The sequence below is a fragment of the Chelmon rostratus genome, chromosome 20 (assembly GCF_017976325.1).
Source record: "Chelmon rostratus isolate fCheRos1 chromosome 20, fCheRos1.pri, whole genome shotgun sequence".
NCBI classification, from domain to species: domain Eukaryota; kingdom Metazoa; phylum Chordata; class Actinopteri; order Chaetodontiformes; family Chaetodontidae; genus Chelmon; species Chelmon rostratus.
The window spans coordinates 5,895,859-5,915,050 of record NC_055677.1 but is presented as its reverse complement, the minus strand read 5'-3'; the positions used below and the strand labels follow the sequence as shown (position 1 = coordinate 5,915,050).

Genomic DNA, 19,192 nt, shown 5'->3' with positions numbered 1-19,192 from the left:
CCCATAGGAGCCGTGAATCGTCACGCGCCCGCGGTGGGTGTTGAATAATCATGGGACATCGAATAGCATTATACTGCAAGTGATGTAATGCTAAAAACATGTGCTGCCAAGTGAAATAATATGTGTTTATCCATGAATGAGCAGCTGAATGTCTAGCATGATCTCGGTCTCAGGTGTAATGGATGCCTGACAGAGAATCTCTACTCTGTAAATCACATGGCTGCTCTCATATTTCCTGGATGACTGGACGCTCTGCTCCTTCATCTGCTGTAGGTACGGGACATCCGACCCCGCGATGGAAGTCAACCATCACTCAGTTTGTGAATTACGTCCTCTCGGCATATTCTCGACATAATCGCGCGCCATGCTCTAATTAGCTGAACAAACCCATTATGGAATAGCACTTCACAATAAAACTACATCATGTAATTGTGAAGATACTGAGGCCACACGGTGTCAAATCAGGGAGGCTGAGCTGTAATTTACAGCCTCTTGCAATAGGAAATTAAGTTGGATGAAGGGAAAAAAAGACTGCTGGTGACAAAATGTGTGTGCATGTGTGCATCCACGCGATATTCCAACAACATCAGTGTTACCTTGGTTACTAATCCTATTTACTGAGGATTGGATCCATTATTCAGGTTCTTCGTCTCAAAGCTGAATAGTTGTTATCACCGTGTGTCAGGGACAGAGACTCAGAGGAGGCAAATATTGAATATTCACTGTTTTCTTCTAAATATTTCACAGTATTTAATGTACTAAGTGTAATCCTTTTCAGGATTTAAACTGTAATGAAAACCTGGATTTCTGCAGCTATAAAATTGAAATGATGTGTGTGGATAAAAAAAGAAAATCAATGGGAAAAGCAAAGAGAAGCATATGGGATCCTGCATGTGTTTACTGTATGCTCACTTTAACCAAATATAAAACTTGAATTGTTCAATAGTGCATCCTTTCCTTGGGAGAAAGTCCCCTGAACATGCAGCCAGTCATTTTTCATAAAAACTAACATTCAGGTTATGAAAAGGTCACTTAGAAATAATCACAGGGGAGGCCTACAAAAGCTGAGGCTAATGTACGCTGATAACTTGACAGCACAAAAAAGTCTGAATAAAACTGTAACATGAATTACAGCCTACGCATTGTGTGATCAGTGAAACGGCACACAAAGCATTAGGGATGCAACAATATGGGTATTGAGATAGCAAAGCTTTTTCACTGACAGCTTCTGTATTTGGTTTCACACAAAGCAGAGGAAACTGCTGCGACATTCACATATTGTTGCTCCTTCTAATTCTCCCGCTCAGCCATCCTGTGGTACTATTTCAACCATGCACAAAGTGTGGCTTCGGTAAGCAATTGACTGGCCAGTGACCTTGTTCATGAGTTAAGTAAGGTAAACCTTCGTCAACAAATCGATTCCAGCAGCAACTTCAAACTCAAACTGTGTGTTTTATGGAGCCCTAATGTGTTCAGTATTAGATGAATGAAAAAGATGCTATGAAATAAATATTCTTGAGCAAAAAGACTAAAAATCACCCTTCAAATAATAATGTGTATTTTTAAATTCTATTATTATTTTTCAAAATTCCCTTTACAGGTTTGTTTTTATCTTAAAATGGCATTATTCCTACAGATGTTTATATTTCATGTCACATTTTAGGACATTTTTTATGACAGTAACCTCTTTTTACAGCCAATCACAGGCCCCCAGCCTCTCATCAAGTAGCGGCCAGCTAGCTACCCAGCTAGCTCCTGTAGCTAGAGAAACCACAGGGAACGGCTGTATGTTTTTGTTCTTCATACCTTTGTGATTTCTCTAAAAATATCTTAACTGAATGAACAAGATGATCCAAGCTCTCTATAACAGTATAGCTAGTTAGTTGGCTAAGTACACAGCATGTGAAGCGCTGCAAAGGTAATAAAATACAGAAGTTAGTTGTATTTGTACTATGTGTAATTACAGCATCAGCTTGGTCATTCAGAATTACTTTGGCATTGATGTTACTCCAGCTAACAGGAGCTAACATGCTAAGTACCTTCCCTGCTAATGAGCTAGCTAGCATAAAATGAGTTAAGATTCAAAGTGAAGAGCCAGCGTCAGTGGCAGCAGTAAGTCAAAGTTAGCTTACCTGTGTTGTGATTCCAGACGTGTTTATCAAAGATATACAACTCTGAGGAGCAAAAACATACAGTCTTTCTCTGTGGTGTCTTTTAGCAAGCTATGGCTAGCTGGCTAGTGGCTGCTGGGCCTGTAGGAGGATGGAGGAATATATGTGAAAATAAGAATGATAAAATGATAATTTTTTAATGATTTGGTGGTTTAGTGGTTCATTCATTTATTTTACAACCAGATCATTGATTGATTGATTTAATATTGTAGACCTTTGGGGTTCCATTGTGTTTAGCAGAATTACCTGGAGTTGGCTTGTCCAAACCCTCTAAAGCCATATCCTCCCCTCCCCCCTCTGTCTGTGTCCCAGGAGGGCAACTGGAGGAGAATGACTGGTAAAACCCAGACCAGCAACGTGACCAACAAGAATGACCCGCGCTCCCTCAACTCCAGAGTCTTTATTGGCAACCTCAACACAGCCATCGTTAAGAAGACTGACATAGAAGTCATCTTCGCCAAGTACGGCAAGATAGTGGGTTGCTCCGTGCACAAGGGTTACGCCTTCGTACAGTATTTGAACGAGAGGAACGCTCGAGCAGCTGTGGCTGGGGAAAATGCACGTATCATCGCCGGACAGCCTCTTGGTGAGTCTTCTCTCCTTTCTCTTTTTCTGTCTTCAGCGAGACATTTCTGCCATGCTTGCATTGCAGATGTCATTAGGAACTCATGAAAGGCCAGTGAGATACAGTCTACAGCACTTCGCAAAAACTTTCCCCTTGAAGTACAGAATGTTTTGTAAAAGCCAGTTCTTTGCTAGAGGAATGGATTGTCTCTCTTGGGAACATAAAATGCCTCAGGCATCTCTCAGACTTTTAGTTTTGAACTTCCCTTGGCTCCTAAATGCTGAAGTGTCTGTGTTTGTTGTCACACTGTTTTGGAAAAAAAGAATCCCTGCTGAATCTGTTGACTGATCCACCAGTGAATGTATGCACAGTTTGATTTTAACATTTACCAGGCAGCAACTTGCAAGAACGATGTCAAAGTTACTGAGACACGCTGCTTGAGCAGAGTAGTATATGCTAAGTGGCATGGGATGCGGCTACACCATGTTGTAAAAGCATTGATTTTCTACTGTGCCCACTTTGCCGTGGGTTGTCTTTGTGGAAGCTGACTGTGAAATGTTTTTTATTCACATTTGTTTTGCTCAATCCGAATTACTTTTGTCAGAGAGTGGGACTGTCTTGAGCCATAGTTTATTGAAACATCTTTGTGAAGCCTATAGGGATGAATTGCAAAGATACAGCAGACACCACTGCTTTAAAACATAATTTTACAATACTCACGACTGGATAATACTTCATACGGGCGAGAGACCTTTTGATTAAAGTCGTTGCAATGTATTTGGCGTTTCAACAAGGGAACCTGGGGCCAGAGAGTAAAGAGTGTAAAGAGTGCAAATATCACTGGGTGCCAGTATGCTGCACAGTTAAAAATATCAGCTTGAGATGATCAAAGGGAGCGGTGCATGATGAAAGTTAAGTGCAGAACAGGAATGGATTATTATGTGAATGTAGAATATGTGCAGAGTTTATATTAGACATTAGGCTCTGTCCTTGCACTGCCCACAGAGATACACCAGGTTCACCCAGCAGAGACTGGGGAGGGAGAATAATAACTTCCTTAAGGGAACGTAGGCTCAGAATCTACAAGGGGAACCTGTGGTCTAGGTGGAGGTGCAGCAGCGTGCAACATGTCTGGGGAAATTTTAATACAGTACTACAGGTGGGCACTCTGTGGACTGAACTAGCTTGCAGACGCCACTTCACTTTTATGTGTTTTGATGCCATTAATGGTCTCTGTCTAATCTTAGGGAGAGTGTTGATTCAGCCGTGGTTTTGGTGTGAAGATGTCGTTGTGGACATTTCAACATGACACCTGTTTTTCAATTCTTGTCCTCTGGCTCGAAGATGATCTTTATAACTGCTCGTACTCTCTACCTCTTCATTATATCATATCCTCGGGGTTGGAAGTCACACAGAGAAGGTTATATATGAAGATAATGAACACAACTGAGGTAAACAATCCCAGTTCAAGGGTATTACCTGGTGAAAATAATATTCCCCAGACTGTTAACTCGCTATAACTAACAATTTATGTGCAGAATAAAAATGGAATACTTAAAGAAAGAAAATATAGAGCTGAGTAGAAGGTTATTGTGTCTCCCCTGTATCAACAGGACAAGTTATTGGTCTGCGTTTTCTTTCTACACTTCATTTATCAACCTAGACGTCAAACCAATAATCTGTTTCGACTGTCCCAGCCTCTTCTAAAATCCATCCGGCTGCTGAGGGACCTAAGTGGTTTTTCTTCATTTGCTTTCCTATTGTGAAGATGATGTTGGCTGTTTATGAAGGCTTTTCTCTTCGGATAGGTGTTTGATACCTTTCCACACTCAACGCATAATATTTCCATCAAAAAAAGTGATTTTCTGATCTGACACCACTGAAAAATATAGCAGCAATGGTTCATGAAACTTTTTTGTGCAGCTCTGTCCATTGTTGGATGATGGTAAAGACAAAAATCAGAAGCAAGTAATGATGAGATCTCTTTGCCTGATTAATGATAGCTAATGTGTTGTTGCTCTTTTAGTCTTTCATTAGTTTGATATTTGGCATTATGGATGTTGTAATCAGCAGATAAGCAGAAAAGCACATCAGTTATTAAGTTATTAGTCGCAACCAGGACGATTGCCAGTCAGAGCCAAACCCATTACTGAGCACTCTACCATATCCCTGATAATAGTGTTAGAGATTTATTTGTTACTTCTCTGCACATCATGTGACTCTCTTCACATGTGATTGCTTGTTTTTGGTTGAGAAAGCAAACATAATCGAAAGCGTTTTCATTACAGCGGAGTTCAATTCAAACGGACCTCCCAGGGCAACCCTGCCTTCATCCTTATCGCTCAATCTACAAGTGATGTGGCGGGAGGATGACTGGGAGACACATCCTTAATTGACAATTAAGGCCATCGTCAGTCTCATCCTCCCAAGGTGATGCTTTTTATATTAAAATGGCAGAGAAATGAATGAGCCACATAATGATTTGGAGTTGAGGAATTGCCTTTCTCAAAAGGCTCTATCTTCCTGTTCATAAGACGTTTTATTAAAGTGTTATTACCTGCAAGTTAATTGCGCCTCAATTTCAGAGATCACATCTGTAGGTAAGATAATATTGCCTGGTTGCTGGAGGAATTGCATTCGAACATGTTGGTGTTTCCACCATGGCTGGCTATGTTTACTGAGATCATCCGGAGCCCGTGTAAAAAGAAGCAGGACACGTTGTTGTGGAGGTTTGCAGAGCATGGTTTTCTGCTGGCAGTGGTCACTGGAAAAGAGGTCAGTGGAATAATCACATCATACTGCGACTGCACAGATCCACCTCAGCTGCTCAGACTCACTGGTGATGACTAATCTGTGCATTCAGTGACACACAAGTGTCAAAGGTCATAGCCTGCCGCCACCGCAGAAGATGAGACTGTCACTGTGTGTGTGTGTGTGTGTGTGTGTGTGTGTGGATGAAAAACATCAATAAAAAAGAATGCAAAAAATTTTATAATAACACAGCTGGCAGCACCTTCCTCCCCCTGTCGCCAAGTGAAAAAATGGATGCTCCATTACCCTATCAAATATGAATAGGAGTTTATGAGATCACATCTAGGACTGTGAGCACAGCAATCATTACTAAATAGCAGTGCAGGCGATGCTATTCTGAATGGCATAAGTGTGGTGGCTGTATGCAATTCAGAGTGAAAAGCATGAAGAAATTTCTTTAAAAGCACTTCACGTGAACACAGATGTTGATGTCTTGCAGAGCAGACATGAAGGATTTTTGCGATGTTGTCGCTGTCTCTGTGGTCCTGAATCATTCAAGCCCAGACAGTGTCCCACTTAACACCATTAAGTAGACAAATATGCATACTGTTTTGGCAGTTAATACACAAGAAATTAGTACACTGTACAGGAAATGATACATAAAAGAAATAATCCATGGATGTTGGATCACACCTATGCCGATGTAAAATTTAGGAACTTGAAAGAGAAAGCAAAATGTTTATTAACATGCTCCGGGAGATGTATGACTCCTATTAAAAAATAAGTTTTGGTGTTTTGTAGTCTCCCATTTTCTACCTGAATGTAGGATGATAGAGTCATTTAACATCAAAAATCAAGCAAAAAACAGAAAAGAAATCGATTTAGTATGGTGCTGAAACATTTAAAGCTACGCGTGAAGGACTCAAATATGTATTGTACACCATTAGAGGTATGTCTCACCACTATTCAAAGTTAGTTTTAGTGTTATATAACAGTAAGTAGCTCTTCCCTTTCCTATGTGGGTTGAATTATGGGATGAGAATGTCAGTCAACAGCAAAAACCTTGCAGAAATCAAGGAAATTTAATATGCGTACCAACTTTCTTTTCATTTTGTTACTGTCGTGTCAGGCTGTGTTCCAGTTAGAGATATGCATATAGTGTACTGTCTTGGGAGTCGGTGTACAGGAAATAAATACACTTCACTAGACATTATACCAGACGTGCAGACATCAAACGATTATGAAGCACTCCTTCCAGTGTAACGTCAGCAAAATCTTTGTACCTAAATTTGCTTTTCGAGATGTTCCTGGAGATGTCTCACCATTACCCGAAATTAGCTGAAGGCAATTCAAACCTACGTGGGTGTTTTCAGTTATTCTGGCTGGACTCCACCTGCTAATAATAATAATAATAATAAAGGTGCTCTATCCTAACAGGTGAGGGAAATGCTTGGTTGCGCTGTTGCTAGTCGAGATGTGCCAGTGTTTTGGAGTGAACCCAATTAAGCATGGTCCGTACATGCACTCACGATCCTGGGAACAGGTGTAATGAGCCAAAATAGTTCAAATCACCCATGTGATCGGTGCATTTAGCATGCATGCTGAAATTTTGACATATACCTAATCTTGTTACAGCTTATGATGTGAATGAAATTAATTTTCAAATCCTGCTTAAAATGAGTGTGCTATATGCACTATAACTACCTCTCTCCATTTAGACTCCCAATCTAGTTAAGATTCACCACAACCACAATAGCTGTTGTGTTGTGGCATAAGGCAAGTAAAAGACAAACATCTCCACGTCTCACTTGTGTTGTTGTGTGCTGCCTTCTCTCTGGCTAAAAGCTGACTGGGGGGAATTCCTCGTGACACAGTGACATGATGATTGCTGGCATCCATGAGCCTCAAATGCATCCGAGCAGTTTCCCTCTTCACCCACTGAGATCTATCCGCTGCATCTCTGTAGCCTCACTCTTTAGTGGACTCAGTGGGCTGCCATAGAGACAAAGAGTGACAGATTCTTTTGCCCTCAGCTGTCCCAGCATGCACTGAACATGCCTCTGCTGAGTCTCCAAATCTACATGTATGTAATGCACAGGCAGTATGTAAACCAAACATTCAGTGCTGTATATAGCAGCTAGCTAAAATTAAACTCAGGTTTTTGACCGTTTTCTGAGCTTTTATGAAGATTCATGATTGTAAGACTCCTTTGATGTATTTGCACTAAGGACTTTGTGATGCATATCACTCTTGTCCTTTATGTGGTTAGATGAGTATCTCTCTTTTCTTGTTTTTCTCATCTGCAGACGTGGTTGTTTCAGCCACATCCTGATGTGTGGCACTGTGTGCTTGCCTGTGTCTGCCTGTAGGCAGCAGATGTGATTGGCAGGTGGTGATTGAAGCCCTGATGGAAAAGGACAATGAAAGACTAACATCCCTTATTTTTCTAAGAGAGGCCATGTATGAAGATACAAGCTGCTGTGCAACGTGGGAGCAGGGGAGAGGAGGAGGAAGGCAGAGAGAGGTTAAAAACAGAGAGAGGGCAAACTAACAACATCTCTGGAGAGTCCATCTGGTAGCAAGCACACCTGATAATCTTCCCTCTGTTGACTCCTGTTTTGAGTAGCCCGACCCTCCCAGAAGAGATCTACATTCCCTTCCACCTGGAAGTTTCATGGTGAAGGTCCATCCCATTACAATATTAATGACCACAGTGAAGGATAATGTGTGATGGATCACCAATCATACTGCCTCCAAATGGCATTGGCAAGAGTTAGGCACATAAATAATAAAGTGATTTAGATGCAAAATCCATCCTAAGCGGATTACAAAGGCAGTGGCACTGCAATCAATCGTCATTTTGGGCCAACATGATGCATAGCAAGGAGCACAGGACGCACAGGCTGAACTCTATGGGGAAGAGGGATAAGACTGTGCAGGGACAGGTGGAAGGGTAGCGTGCAGGGAGTGCTGCATGAAGTGTGGCCACAGGATTTGTGCTGGCAGTGTAAAAAAATACACCTACTGCAGGCATATGTTGTATTTGGGGATCTGATTTTCTGGCCAAATACAGTTAATGCAATATCATTGTGGAATTTTTGGAGTACCCCTACAGCAGACTTTGATGGCATGAATGTTTTCACTTCTCTTAAAGGCCTTTTACACTGCATGATTTGGGCTTTCCAATGTCGACAATAGTAGGACAAATATGGTGAAAACATTTGTCGTCAGTCCAGAACGGCAGTCTTAGATCTTGGCATGGCAGCATGCTGCATGTTTGGTTTATTGTTGTATTGTTTTCCCTCTGCTTGCGTGGCATGACACCGTATATGCTGCGTTGGTTGTCTGCCAGATGCGCATACTGTTTTGTGTACGTTCAGTTTTCCAACCACACTGAAAAACAATTTCCACTTGGGATAATTAAGTTAATCGATCAATCAAAGCAACCCATCAAATTATGACAAGAAATAACACAGTTGCACTGGTAAGAAAGGGTACAGCTGAAGCTAAAAAACATATTGCTCTCAAACTTACTGTGTAATTCAGCATTGCATGCCCTCTTTCTGCTGACTACGACAAGCTTCACAATCTCCATCTCTTTCTCTTTCTTCTGTTGCCATTATCTAATTTCTTTGGTTCATGTTGGACTATAGGCGCCTTTAAACAATAGTTCAACATTTCTTGGCTGTATTGCAGAGAGAGACGTGAGAATATCACTGTCGTACCTGTCTGCTAAATTAAAATATGGGGCTACAGCCAGCGCCTGGTTAGCTTAGCACAAAGACTGGTAGCAGCTGGATAGCACGGCTCTGTCTGAAGGCAATACAATCCCCAAACCGGCACCTCTGAATCTCACTCATTAACACGTTTTTTTAATCTATTCAAAAAACAGTAAAAATGACGAGTGGCGGTTTTGCTATAAGACTGGCGCAGATCACCTCTTCTGAGCCTCATATTTCCTGAAATGTCAAACTATTTATTTGAATTAGAAGTTGGTGTCTGTCCCCCAGAATTAAAAGAACAAAGGCTTTTTCCGCTAGAGGGGAAATATGTAACTCATATAGACAAAGATGAGGCTGTAAAATAAATTGCAACACTTCCTCACAAAGCACATGCGACTCCTTAAATGCTCTGAATATCGCAGGCTTAACGTTATAAGTGAATACCCAGGGGGGATTTTCTCTTTAATGTCTAGCCAAACCAATCCTCCTGCATCTTCCCCACCTGGCTGCTGTAATTCCCTCTATCATTCAACATTAGTATTCACAGGCTTGCTTTCACTTTGAAATTTGCATAGATAATTCCAACTATGTCTACAGTAACTGCACAGCTCAGTAACTTTATTTTGAGAGCCAGGTTCAGAGGCGTGAACAGTCATGAGTGAGAGGCCTTGTGGGTATTGCAGTATGCGACTAGATGGGCCAATTCTTCCTGATCCACTGGACTGAGCCTTGCCAAAGCTAACCCCATAAGGCCCCCTCTGTGTCTTTCATGTCCCTGTGTTTGCTTCTGAGGCTGTGAGAGTATTCAGTGCGTCTGAGCATGTGCGTGCGCTCGCATGTGGGGTCTGTGTGTGCTTGCGGATGGGAAACGTTGGAGAATTCACATCCGCGCTTCGCTCGGAAAAAGGTTACAAAACTGCAATATCAATACATAATCTCTCTCTTTCTTTCTCTTTGCTCTTTTATTCCCTCTCTTGCCTCCTCTCCATATCTCTCCTTGTCCTTGTGGGTGATTAGAATTCATCCTAGTTGTCCGTCTCCTCCCTCATTAATCACGCTCCGAGAGACTCGGCTGGATGTTGAATGCACAGTTGGCCTGACCCAGCACTCGACAAAAGCATCCATAACACCAGGTACAGAGCAGTGCGCAGGCTCGCAGTCATACAATAACATCAACAGGATAGCCAAGCCGAGGATTTATCTGAGCTGTAATGCATTCAGAATATAAGAATGTGCTTCTTTTGTAGAAACAATAGAGAAGAAATTTAAAGATTGTCATTGTGCACTTAATAGGCTTTAATAAAGCCACCCAGGAAACCAGGAAAGCACATTTCCCCGGCTGCCAGGATCTCTTTCTGTCTCTCTGTCTGCCTCTTTCTCTTTCTGCATCCCTCGCTCGCTCTCTCTCTTTCATGCATTCTGACAAATGCTTTAGTGGGGCATGAGCCACAGTGTGGACAAAGTGAGATGGATTACTGTGTGGATTTTGGCAGGGAAAACTGCAGCTAATTCTCTGATTAGAAACCTGGGTTCAGGAGGTAGAGAAACACTGAGCTGTGAATCAGAGTCAGAGCACAGGCCTCAGTGGGCTCCAGAAAGCTGTGCAGGTGTGTGTGTGTGTGTGTGTGTAGGTGTGTGTGCATGTGTGTGTAAGGGGGGTGGGTGCATATACTCATGCAATTCAGGAAATAAGCTTGTTGTGGTTCGTGTGCATGTTTTGTCTGCAGGCTGTTTCAGTTATGCTTGTATAGTATGTAGCATAGTTTGATTATCTGAGTATTATTAATATGAGCAAAATAACTAATTCCCACAAACTTTCACTCCGCATTACCTCCGCCGCAGAGCAACAGGCCAGGTAAAAAAAAAATCTCAGTCGTGCAGGGTGGCGTGCTGGCTGGCTGGCAGGTTTGGATTGTGTGTGTCAAAAGTGCCCTTGAGCAAAACAAAGAAATCTGCTTCCTCAGCACAAGCAAAATTCCCAAAATGAAAAATGCAATAACAGCGGCACGGCCGCCACATGTCCCAGTGGAAATACAGTGCGTCGCATAATTGATAGAAGATTCACAAAGATGTCAACCTTGCTTCCAAATTTATTGACACATTCTCTCATGCAGAAGGCTTAAACTACGCAGCAGTTGCAGTGTTCATTGTTTGTGGCTGTAAAATATGTGTATACATCAATAACGTGCGTACAGCGGCAGAAACTTGTTTTTTCAATCATCATCAAGGGAGAAAGATAAAAGTTAGTTTTTTCTTTTTATAGCTCAGACTTTTTTTATGAATATGGCCAAAAGATTGTTTAACTAACAGCGAAAACATTCACGGATGAGGCTTTTAAGAGAAATTAATGACTGAGTTTTGCAGTGCAGTTTTAATTTGATTTGTCTATTTCAATTAAAATGGTGTTGCTGTGGAATTTCTTTCAGACTACATCTGACTACATCATAAATAAACTAAAAACAGCAGCCAAAAACAGAAAATCTTATGTAATCTTATACAGATGAAAGGCTGCTAATTAGAAACAAAGTGTGCTTGATACAAACAAGAGTGTTATTGTTTCTGAAAGCAGAGCCACAGTCTTACATCACATTAAAATAGATAGATTATATAAAATAGGCTGACAACCCAATTACAGAGAGGCCATTTTTGATTTTGATGTCCACATTAAGGCGTCTAAAAATGACCAGACCCATGTTATATATTTTGTTAAGTTGTGTATTTATTGTTATCATGATTCCAAATGTTTTACCGGTGCATTTCATTTGGTCGACTGGTGGTGATCTGTGGTGATCCCTTCACCCCCCTCTACTCTCTATAACGTCTGAGGAAACGCTGGAAACACCGATGATACGCCTGAGAGTGAGGAAGGAAGTCAGCCAACATGACTAAACCCAACACAAATAAAACTTTAATGTAATACCTGCAAGAACATTTCTGCCTGAGTCACCTCAGATATATTTTCATTGGTCATGGTGTTTTTTTTTTAATAATGAAGACAACAACTCCCATGATCCCGTGCCACTTCACAATGTCATCAGACTACGTGCTTTGTTTTCATTGTTTTGACTGAGAGTTGAGTAACGATACATACTGTGCATTTAACAGCATAAAAATCACAATTTAAATACTTTTGTAAGCTTGATAGCTCATAATTTTTTTTTTTTTTTACTCATTAGCATGATTTTTGAACTGATGGCATGTTTCAGAAGATGAAAATAACACATTAAGCACTTCTTTTTTGGGGTGACCCCAGCTCTGAAATGGGGTTTAAAACGTTGGAATTTCATATTATATTCTGCGTTGGTGTTTGCTGGACTTCATACACAGCACTACCCCTTTTTTTATTCTCAAACAAATTACTTTGTTTTCAGTTATTTGAGTTTTATAGCAGTTTGTTCACAAGCAGTTTTAAGAGGGAGCTTGACTTCTCAAGTTTCTAATTGACCAAACATAATTAACGTCACCATGTGGGATGAAAAATGGAAAATGAACATTTCTTTGCATGTGAATTCAATTTGGAAAAACAAAATTAATATATATTTGTTCATGCATACTCAATATGGCTTTAAATATGACATATTTCCTTATTTGTGTGATGGCAGTGTTTTATGGTAATTTATGTATTTTGTGACCTCAGCAAAGCTGCAAGCCCAGTTTGTGGCAAACAGAATAATTAGTACTTCACTACTTTTCTACATATTGGGTTTTAATAAGGTCAGACGCAAAGAAAAAAAAATATATGACAAAAAAGTAGAAAAATAAGGCAATGTGCAAGTGATGTCAGTGGAGGTCTGTGGGAAGCTAAAGCCAGTGAAGCACAGAAGTAACCGGTGGTCACGACAGGATCTGAAAATACAACACTGACGCTACCATGAGTCAGTAAGTAGAGGACACATCCATCTTCATTCCTGTCTTCATATCTTCCATCTGACCAACCAGCCAGCTCAGACTCTCAGGCTACGTTGTTTTTAGCTGACGGAGGAGCCCCGAAGCTCCTGTCCCTTCTTTAATATGAACAAACTGATGGAAGCCCGGTCTGAGCTTAACAGTGGGGACAGTGAGGCTTCGAACTAACAGGATTAGCTTGAAGCCTAACAAGCATCCTGGCTAAGATGTGTTCATTAATATTACATCCGTCTACAGAGAGAGAGAGAAAGAGAGAGCAAGGGGAAGTGGCTTTGGACCGCTGAAGAAGAACGGAGTTGGATAATTGTTCCCCGTGCATAATCACAGATGCCTGTTTACTACTGAGAGCTCTGGTTCACATTTAGGGCATGCTGATGCAGACAGGATGGGTTTGAATGAATGCATCATCGGTTGAAATTTGAGATCTAGACTGCAAAATGGAACACTTTACACGAGACATGCATGCGGGCGCGCTGCCTGTTATGATTAGGAAACATATTTGGAATAAGCACATTAACTAAAGAGGCTTGTCTTCACTCTGACTTTATCTGTATGAGCCCCATCAAGAGAACTGAGCCTTTTGTGTAGGATTAGTGTTCTCACAGATGCTGCATGCTGAGAGATAATACTTCAAGAAATCTGTGAGTTTGTGCCAGGTGTGAAGTCTTGCTATGACAGAGACGCAGCAGTGCGACCTTTACAGGGAGCATCAGCTAAACAGACAAACCTTCACAACAGACCTGACACAGACCCCCCGGAATGGAAAATCTGCCCTTTAACAGTCCATAATAATTGATCCAGTCAGTCATGTCTGCCTCTTAATTCAGCTCGTAATCGTCGATATGCACAAAAGACAAATCCAGGCGATAAAAGGTGACGCATTGTGTGAGTAATGGTTTGTGACTCGTGATTGCACGTGCAGTGATAATTGCCGTGACCCCGGAGGGTTTCTGCGGACCCGTGCTCGCAGGGCTCTGCAGCGTAACCCCTCCGACTCCCCCCCGCTTAGTGTGCGAATTAAGAATCAGTGTGACAGACTCACTGGGGAGTTCTACCCCTGAATGAAGATGGACAGTATAAACAAAATAACATTAAAAACAGCCCATAACCTCGCCCCGAGCAATCTATTGCTCTCTCATGTGTTTGCTTTTCCTCTCACATTTCCTTATTTGACTCCGCATTTTATTCTCCCTCCGTCTCCCTGCTCTCTCACGCTGCTCTGCCTCCACCCTTTCCTTCATTTCTTCATCCTCTTACTCACAAGGCCTCCTCGCCAATTACGCTGCAGAGCTGAGGGCCTGTGAATCATTGCATCCAGTTGTTGGTGTGGAATACTGACTCACCGCTGGAGGACGGGACCCAGCCTTGGGCCCCACTGTCCGGTAAAGGTCACTCCAAGCATGATGGCAGTTAACTACCTCAACTTTATTGCAGTCAACACTTTGCATTAGCTGCCACTACGAGTAACCTCTCTGACACCATCCAGACACAGTTTACAGTCAGGCCATAACCATCCCAAGGTACTCAAGGCACTGTTTAGAGCACTGGTGCATGGCAAAACTGCCCACTTGGCCTTCTTAGACCTTAAGCCTGTGCTATTTTGGGGAGTGGGGGAGCAGTTAGACGGATTATTGCACCACTGAGAGGGCAAAGAGTTATTCCTGACGAAAAAATCCACATGCAAACATATGTCTAATTGAATATGCAGTCATTAAACAAAACATCTGGAGCATAGTGCCGATATTTTTGCAGCCTTTTTTCCCCCGCACATTCTGACTTATCTCCAAGCTTAAAACTCTTTTCTCAAACTCAGCTTCTTCTCCTTTATCTGTGTCTCCTCCTTTGTGGCCGGTGTAGATTTAATTAGGGAAATCAGTAAGGGATAATGACTTCTACCTGAACTGACCTCCTTATAAAAAGTGTCCCGAATATTTTGCATATTCAGTGAAGATTTGATTAAAACATGGAACTGCCTGCTCGCTTTTTTTCCAAAATTCACTTTGGAGAGAAGTCGCTGGAGCCAAAGAGACACTGTACTGAGAGGATGACCGAACGGCCATTGCAGCTGTTGAGGGAGAGGAAGCCTAACACACAGCTGTCTGCTCTGTGTCTCCAAGGAAAAATTGAGAAGCGCGAGCTGTATACAGTACACACAGGGAGGGGTTGTCTTCAATAGATAGCAGCTGGTTTGAAGTGCATTTCTGACCTTGACAACTCCTTGTGGCTTTTTCACGCATCCCACAGTAGCCTGTAGCCTTGGTGGGGAAGCAAGAAGTGGTAAACAAGTTGCAAAACGAATAACACGTGTTGGTGAATATAAGTGTCATGTATTCACACAAGGTGACTGAGAAATGCAACACATGAAAAATGCTTAACTCAAAGCAGGATTCTTTTTGTGTTGTCATGTAAAATCAGTACCAAGGTCTTAAGCGCCTTAGTTTTCAAGGCATAGTATGCAAAAATACCTAAGTGGGCCTTTGCAGCTGATGAGTTCTGGGACTTAAAGTGCTTGAGCTGTAAAGTGTGTCACTCTGTTTCTCCGCATGCCTACCTGTGTGACAGAATTATTAATGAGCTGTGTCTGTATTTATGCACCTCGTCTAACAGGGGAAGATGGGCTGCCTTCATTACTCTGAGTTGCGGGAGCCGTCCTGTCAAATGAAATTTGAGCCTCGGCCAAGACGAGCGCTTGTTATAACAAAAGGGGAAATTCATTCAAGTGTTAATTTGGTTTGAAATGATGGGTCAAGACAGTGTCAGTCTCCTCTCCTCATACACCGAGCAAATGAAGATCATGGAATCGGGAGTATGTGTGTGACCGGGCTCTTTTTTCACCCTGTGGTCACTGAGCACCACACTGTGGTAAAAAACAGTTATTACCAGTGACTGTCAAAACCAGTCCAGTGTCTGTTAAGTTAGAATCACGCCTCACACATTTACGTCCACTGCAACAGTTACTATGTTTCAGCTTTTCCTCCTAAAATAACTTTTTCTGACTGGTTTTCTGTTTCTTAAATACTTTTTTTTTTGTGACTTTTTGGTGCAGCATCAGGCATCACATTGAAGGCCTGGATGCAGAGGGGCCAACATGTGCAAAACTAACATGACATCATACATTACTGGTAATCTATTAAAATATGTGAAAGAGGTTGATTTACTTTTGCATGTGTGTCCTGTCACTTGGAACAGCTGATCATATTTGGTGCACATAAAGTTCATTTTTTTAGAGTCTAAAGTCAAAATGTGTACATACAGTAGATGTATATGTCGAGATGGTATGAAGAGGTTTTTGGGCATGTGTCTATGTTAATGACAAAAATCATATGTGAACCATTGTTATATGCTAGTTATTAATGACATCATTACTTTAGATTTATTGCAATATCGCTTGTTCACAAAGTGCTGCAGTCATATGATACTTACCTTTAATCATTACAATACACTCAAAGGTTCGGCTAATGCTGCCTTGCTTGGGCTCTTGTATGATAGTAGTTTATGGAGGCTAATGTGTGCTAATTTTTGCCTTATTCAGATTGAGATTGCTCTGAAATTGATATTGCTAAATCAGTTTTCTGACTTCATAACTCCTCTGCACTTATACTGTTACATGACATCTTAGCATTCATTAATGTACCATAATTGTCACTTGTGGTCACAGCTGCATACTCTCACTTTAAGGTTAGGGTTAAGTGCTGGTAAATATAGACATTTTTACAGCCAGAAATACACATTTTGTAATCTGAGCTCATCAAAATCATCAACAATCTGTGAGGACCACATCATAAATGATTTTTCCGATAAATGCAGGATTAACTACAGCCAAAAAGGGGTCTTCTGCAGAGTAACGTTTATGTGCTCTATTTAGAAACTGATAAATGACTGATTTTCATCTCAGCTGGAGACCTATGCAGGTGTGGAGGCACTTGCAGTTTCATTACGTTCTATGAAAAGGGGGCATCTTTGGAAGAAGTCTGTGCAACAGTGACCCCCTCAGGAGAAAAGGGGAAATGCTTGTATTGATAGAGATTATTTCCCCAGACAGAACAAACAGTGTTAAACAAGTAGACTATAAAAGAAAAGGCAAATTTAAATGATAACACAGCCTTGTAATTCTTGTCTCTATTATCTTTTACATGTTGTATGCAGCATATTACCTGTGTGTATGATGGTGTCCTCCATGACATGATCATATGAATCATGTTGCTAGTGTTTTATTTGCAAAAGCATGCTTGATAAGAAAAGTCTCTTGTCCTTGTAGACTGATGTGCTTTTGATACATGTTTTATGATATGGAAATGAACTGGATTTCCAAGTGCCAAGTGTGGTGCCTATATAGACTTTTCTGTTTGCCACACACAGAGAGAGAGATGGTGCCTATTCCTAAATATGCGTATGTGTGAAGTATCAGTAAAATTTGAACTGGGAACAAGTCAGCACAGTTTCAAAAGTCAGGGGTGTTTGTTCTGTTTCCTCATCCAGATTTGACTCTTTTTACAAGTACTGTGCACTCGTGCAGCCAAAATGTCTTGTTGGATTTTGTAAAGCAGGTCTGTGATGCTAATGTAAAGTACAGACACACAGGAATAAGCCAATATTTAAGATTAGTAGGAAGAGCACAGCGCTAACATTCACACTCAGCCACAGCTGTAGAGCATCTCCTATGACACACATGTCCATTTTTAATTTACCAGCCCTGACAGTCCACCATTTGTCATCCTTGGTGCATTAATCACTCTATTCTTTATGGGTGTCACTTCCCAACTCATGGCACCGAAATCACGGCCTTGTTAATCTCAGCTGCAGTAGATAGAATCAAAAATGAAGTCAAACCCATCTCCTTTTGTTCCTCTTTTCTCCCCCTGCCCCCTTTGGTTACAATCGTTCTATTTATCTATCTCTGTGGGCGAAGGCTCAGTCATTTTGTGGCTCCATTACATCCAGGAGACATTATTGTCAGTGTATCTGGCTTTTCTAACCTCCGCCACCCTGTGTGGTTTGTATTATCTCTGCTGACTGGGCGAGCGGCTGTGGCACTGATAGTGTCTGAGCTGAATTAGATTTGGCAGCCTTAAATGCCTGTATGAATAGCAATTGCGACTAGTTCAACATTTGAATACTTCTTAATGCGATTCTTTGCACTCTGCTGACCCTGACAGATGGAGAGAGAGAGAGCAGGACGCAGAAAGAGACACAAAATGGATGAGAGAGAGAGAAGGAGGGAGGGGAAATAAAGGAAAGTAAGCAGGAGGGAGGGATAATGCAGATTAGGGTCTAAATAAAACCCAAATGAGGTCTTACTTGAGAGGATGTGGGCTTGATAAATGTGCTTCATGTGTGCTGCAGAAAAAAGATGAATGATTAAATGAAAGTACAGTAGAGGATGAGTAAACATAGTTTTCATCTGCTCAGCCTTTAGAAAATAATCCCTTAATTTAGTGAAATAAAGTAAATAATATGAGTGTTTACGTGTGTATTTGTTTACTTGTTGAGGATTTGTGGATTTTGGGGTCGCGGTCAAGCTTTTTCCTCCCTGAACAGGATCAGCTTTGCTTCAGCTGCCAGAAATTGAAGCGTCTCTGTCCAACAGAAATGAGATCTCCACTATTTCATGAACATGACACGTGCAGCGTACCATGACAAAAATAGATGGCTGTTATTAAAATCGGCTTCAACACACTGCAGACGTTATCACCCAAACAGACATTTGGAAAGAAACTGGGTTTATTAGAAAGGCTTGTGTGCAGTATTTTTGAGATATAAATCAAATGGAATGAAATGGGACCAGTGAATCAGTGGTTAACACTGTAGCCTCGCAGCAAAAAGCTCTGGTTTTGTGTTGCTGGTGGTGTTAATTGAGTTTGCATGTTTTCCTCGTATTCACTTGCTCCCTGTCAATCACCCAGGCTCCAAAGACATGTCTAAGTGTGATAAGTGGCAATTTCAGAATTAATCTAAATCCACCCTTAAACAGCATTTATATTGTACAGTTCCTGTGAATTTATACTGTCATAATGTCAAACACTCACAGTTATTGCTTTAAACTGAAACTTGGAGCAACACTTGAGGTGATATTAATG

At 41.3% G+C, this 19,192-nt stretch overlaps 1 protein-coding gene across 1 annotated transcript in view; it reads left to right on the top strand.

The window, feature by feature from the left end:
* Positions 1 to 2,501: 2,501 nt before the first annotated feature.
* The window catches only part of LOC121624039 (RNA-binding Raly-like protein), a 48,732-nt gene continuing 32,041 nt past the window's right edge, over positions 2,502 to 19,192 (top strand). Inside the window, exon 1 of the mRNA XM_041961633.1 lies at positions 2,502 to 2,757. Coding sequence (XP_041817567.1) covers positions 2,502 to 2,757 — 256 coding nt within the window. The remainder of the gene's footprint in view (positions 2,758 to 19,192) is intronic.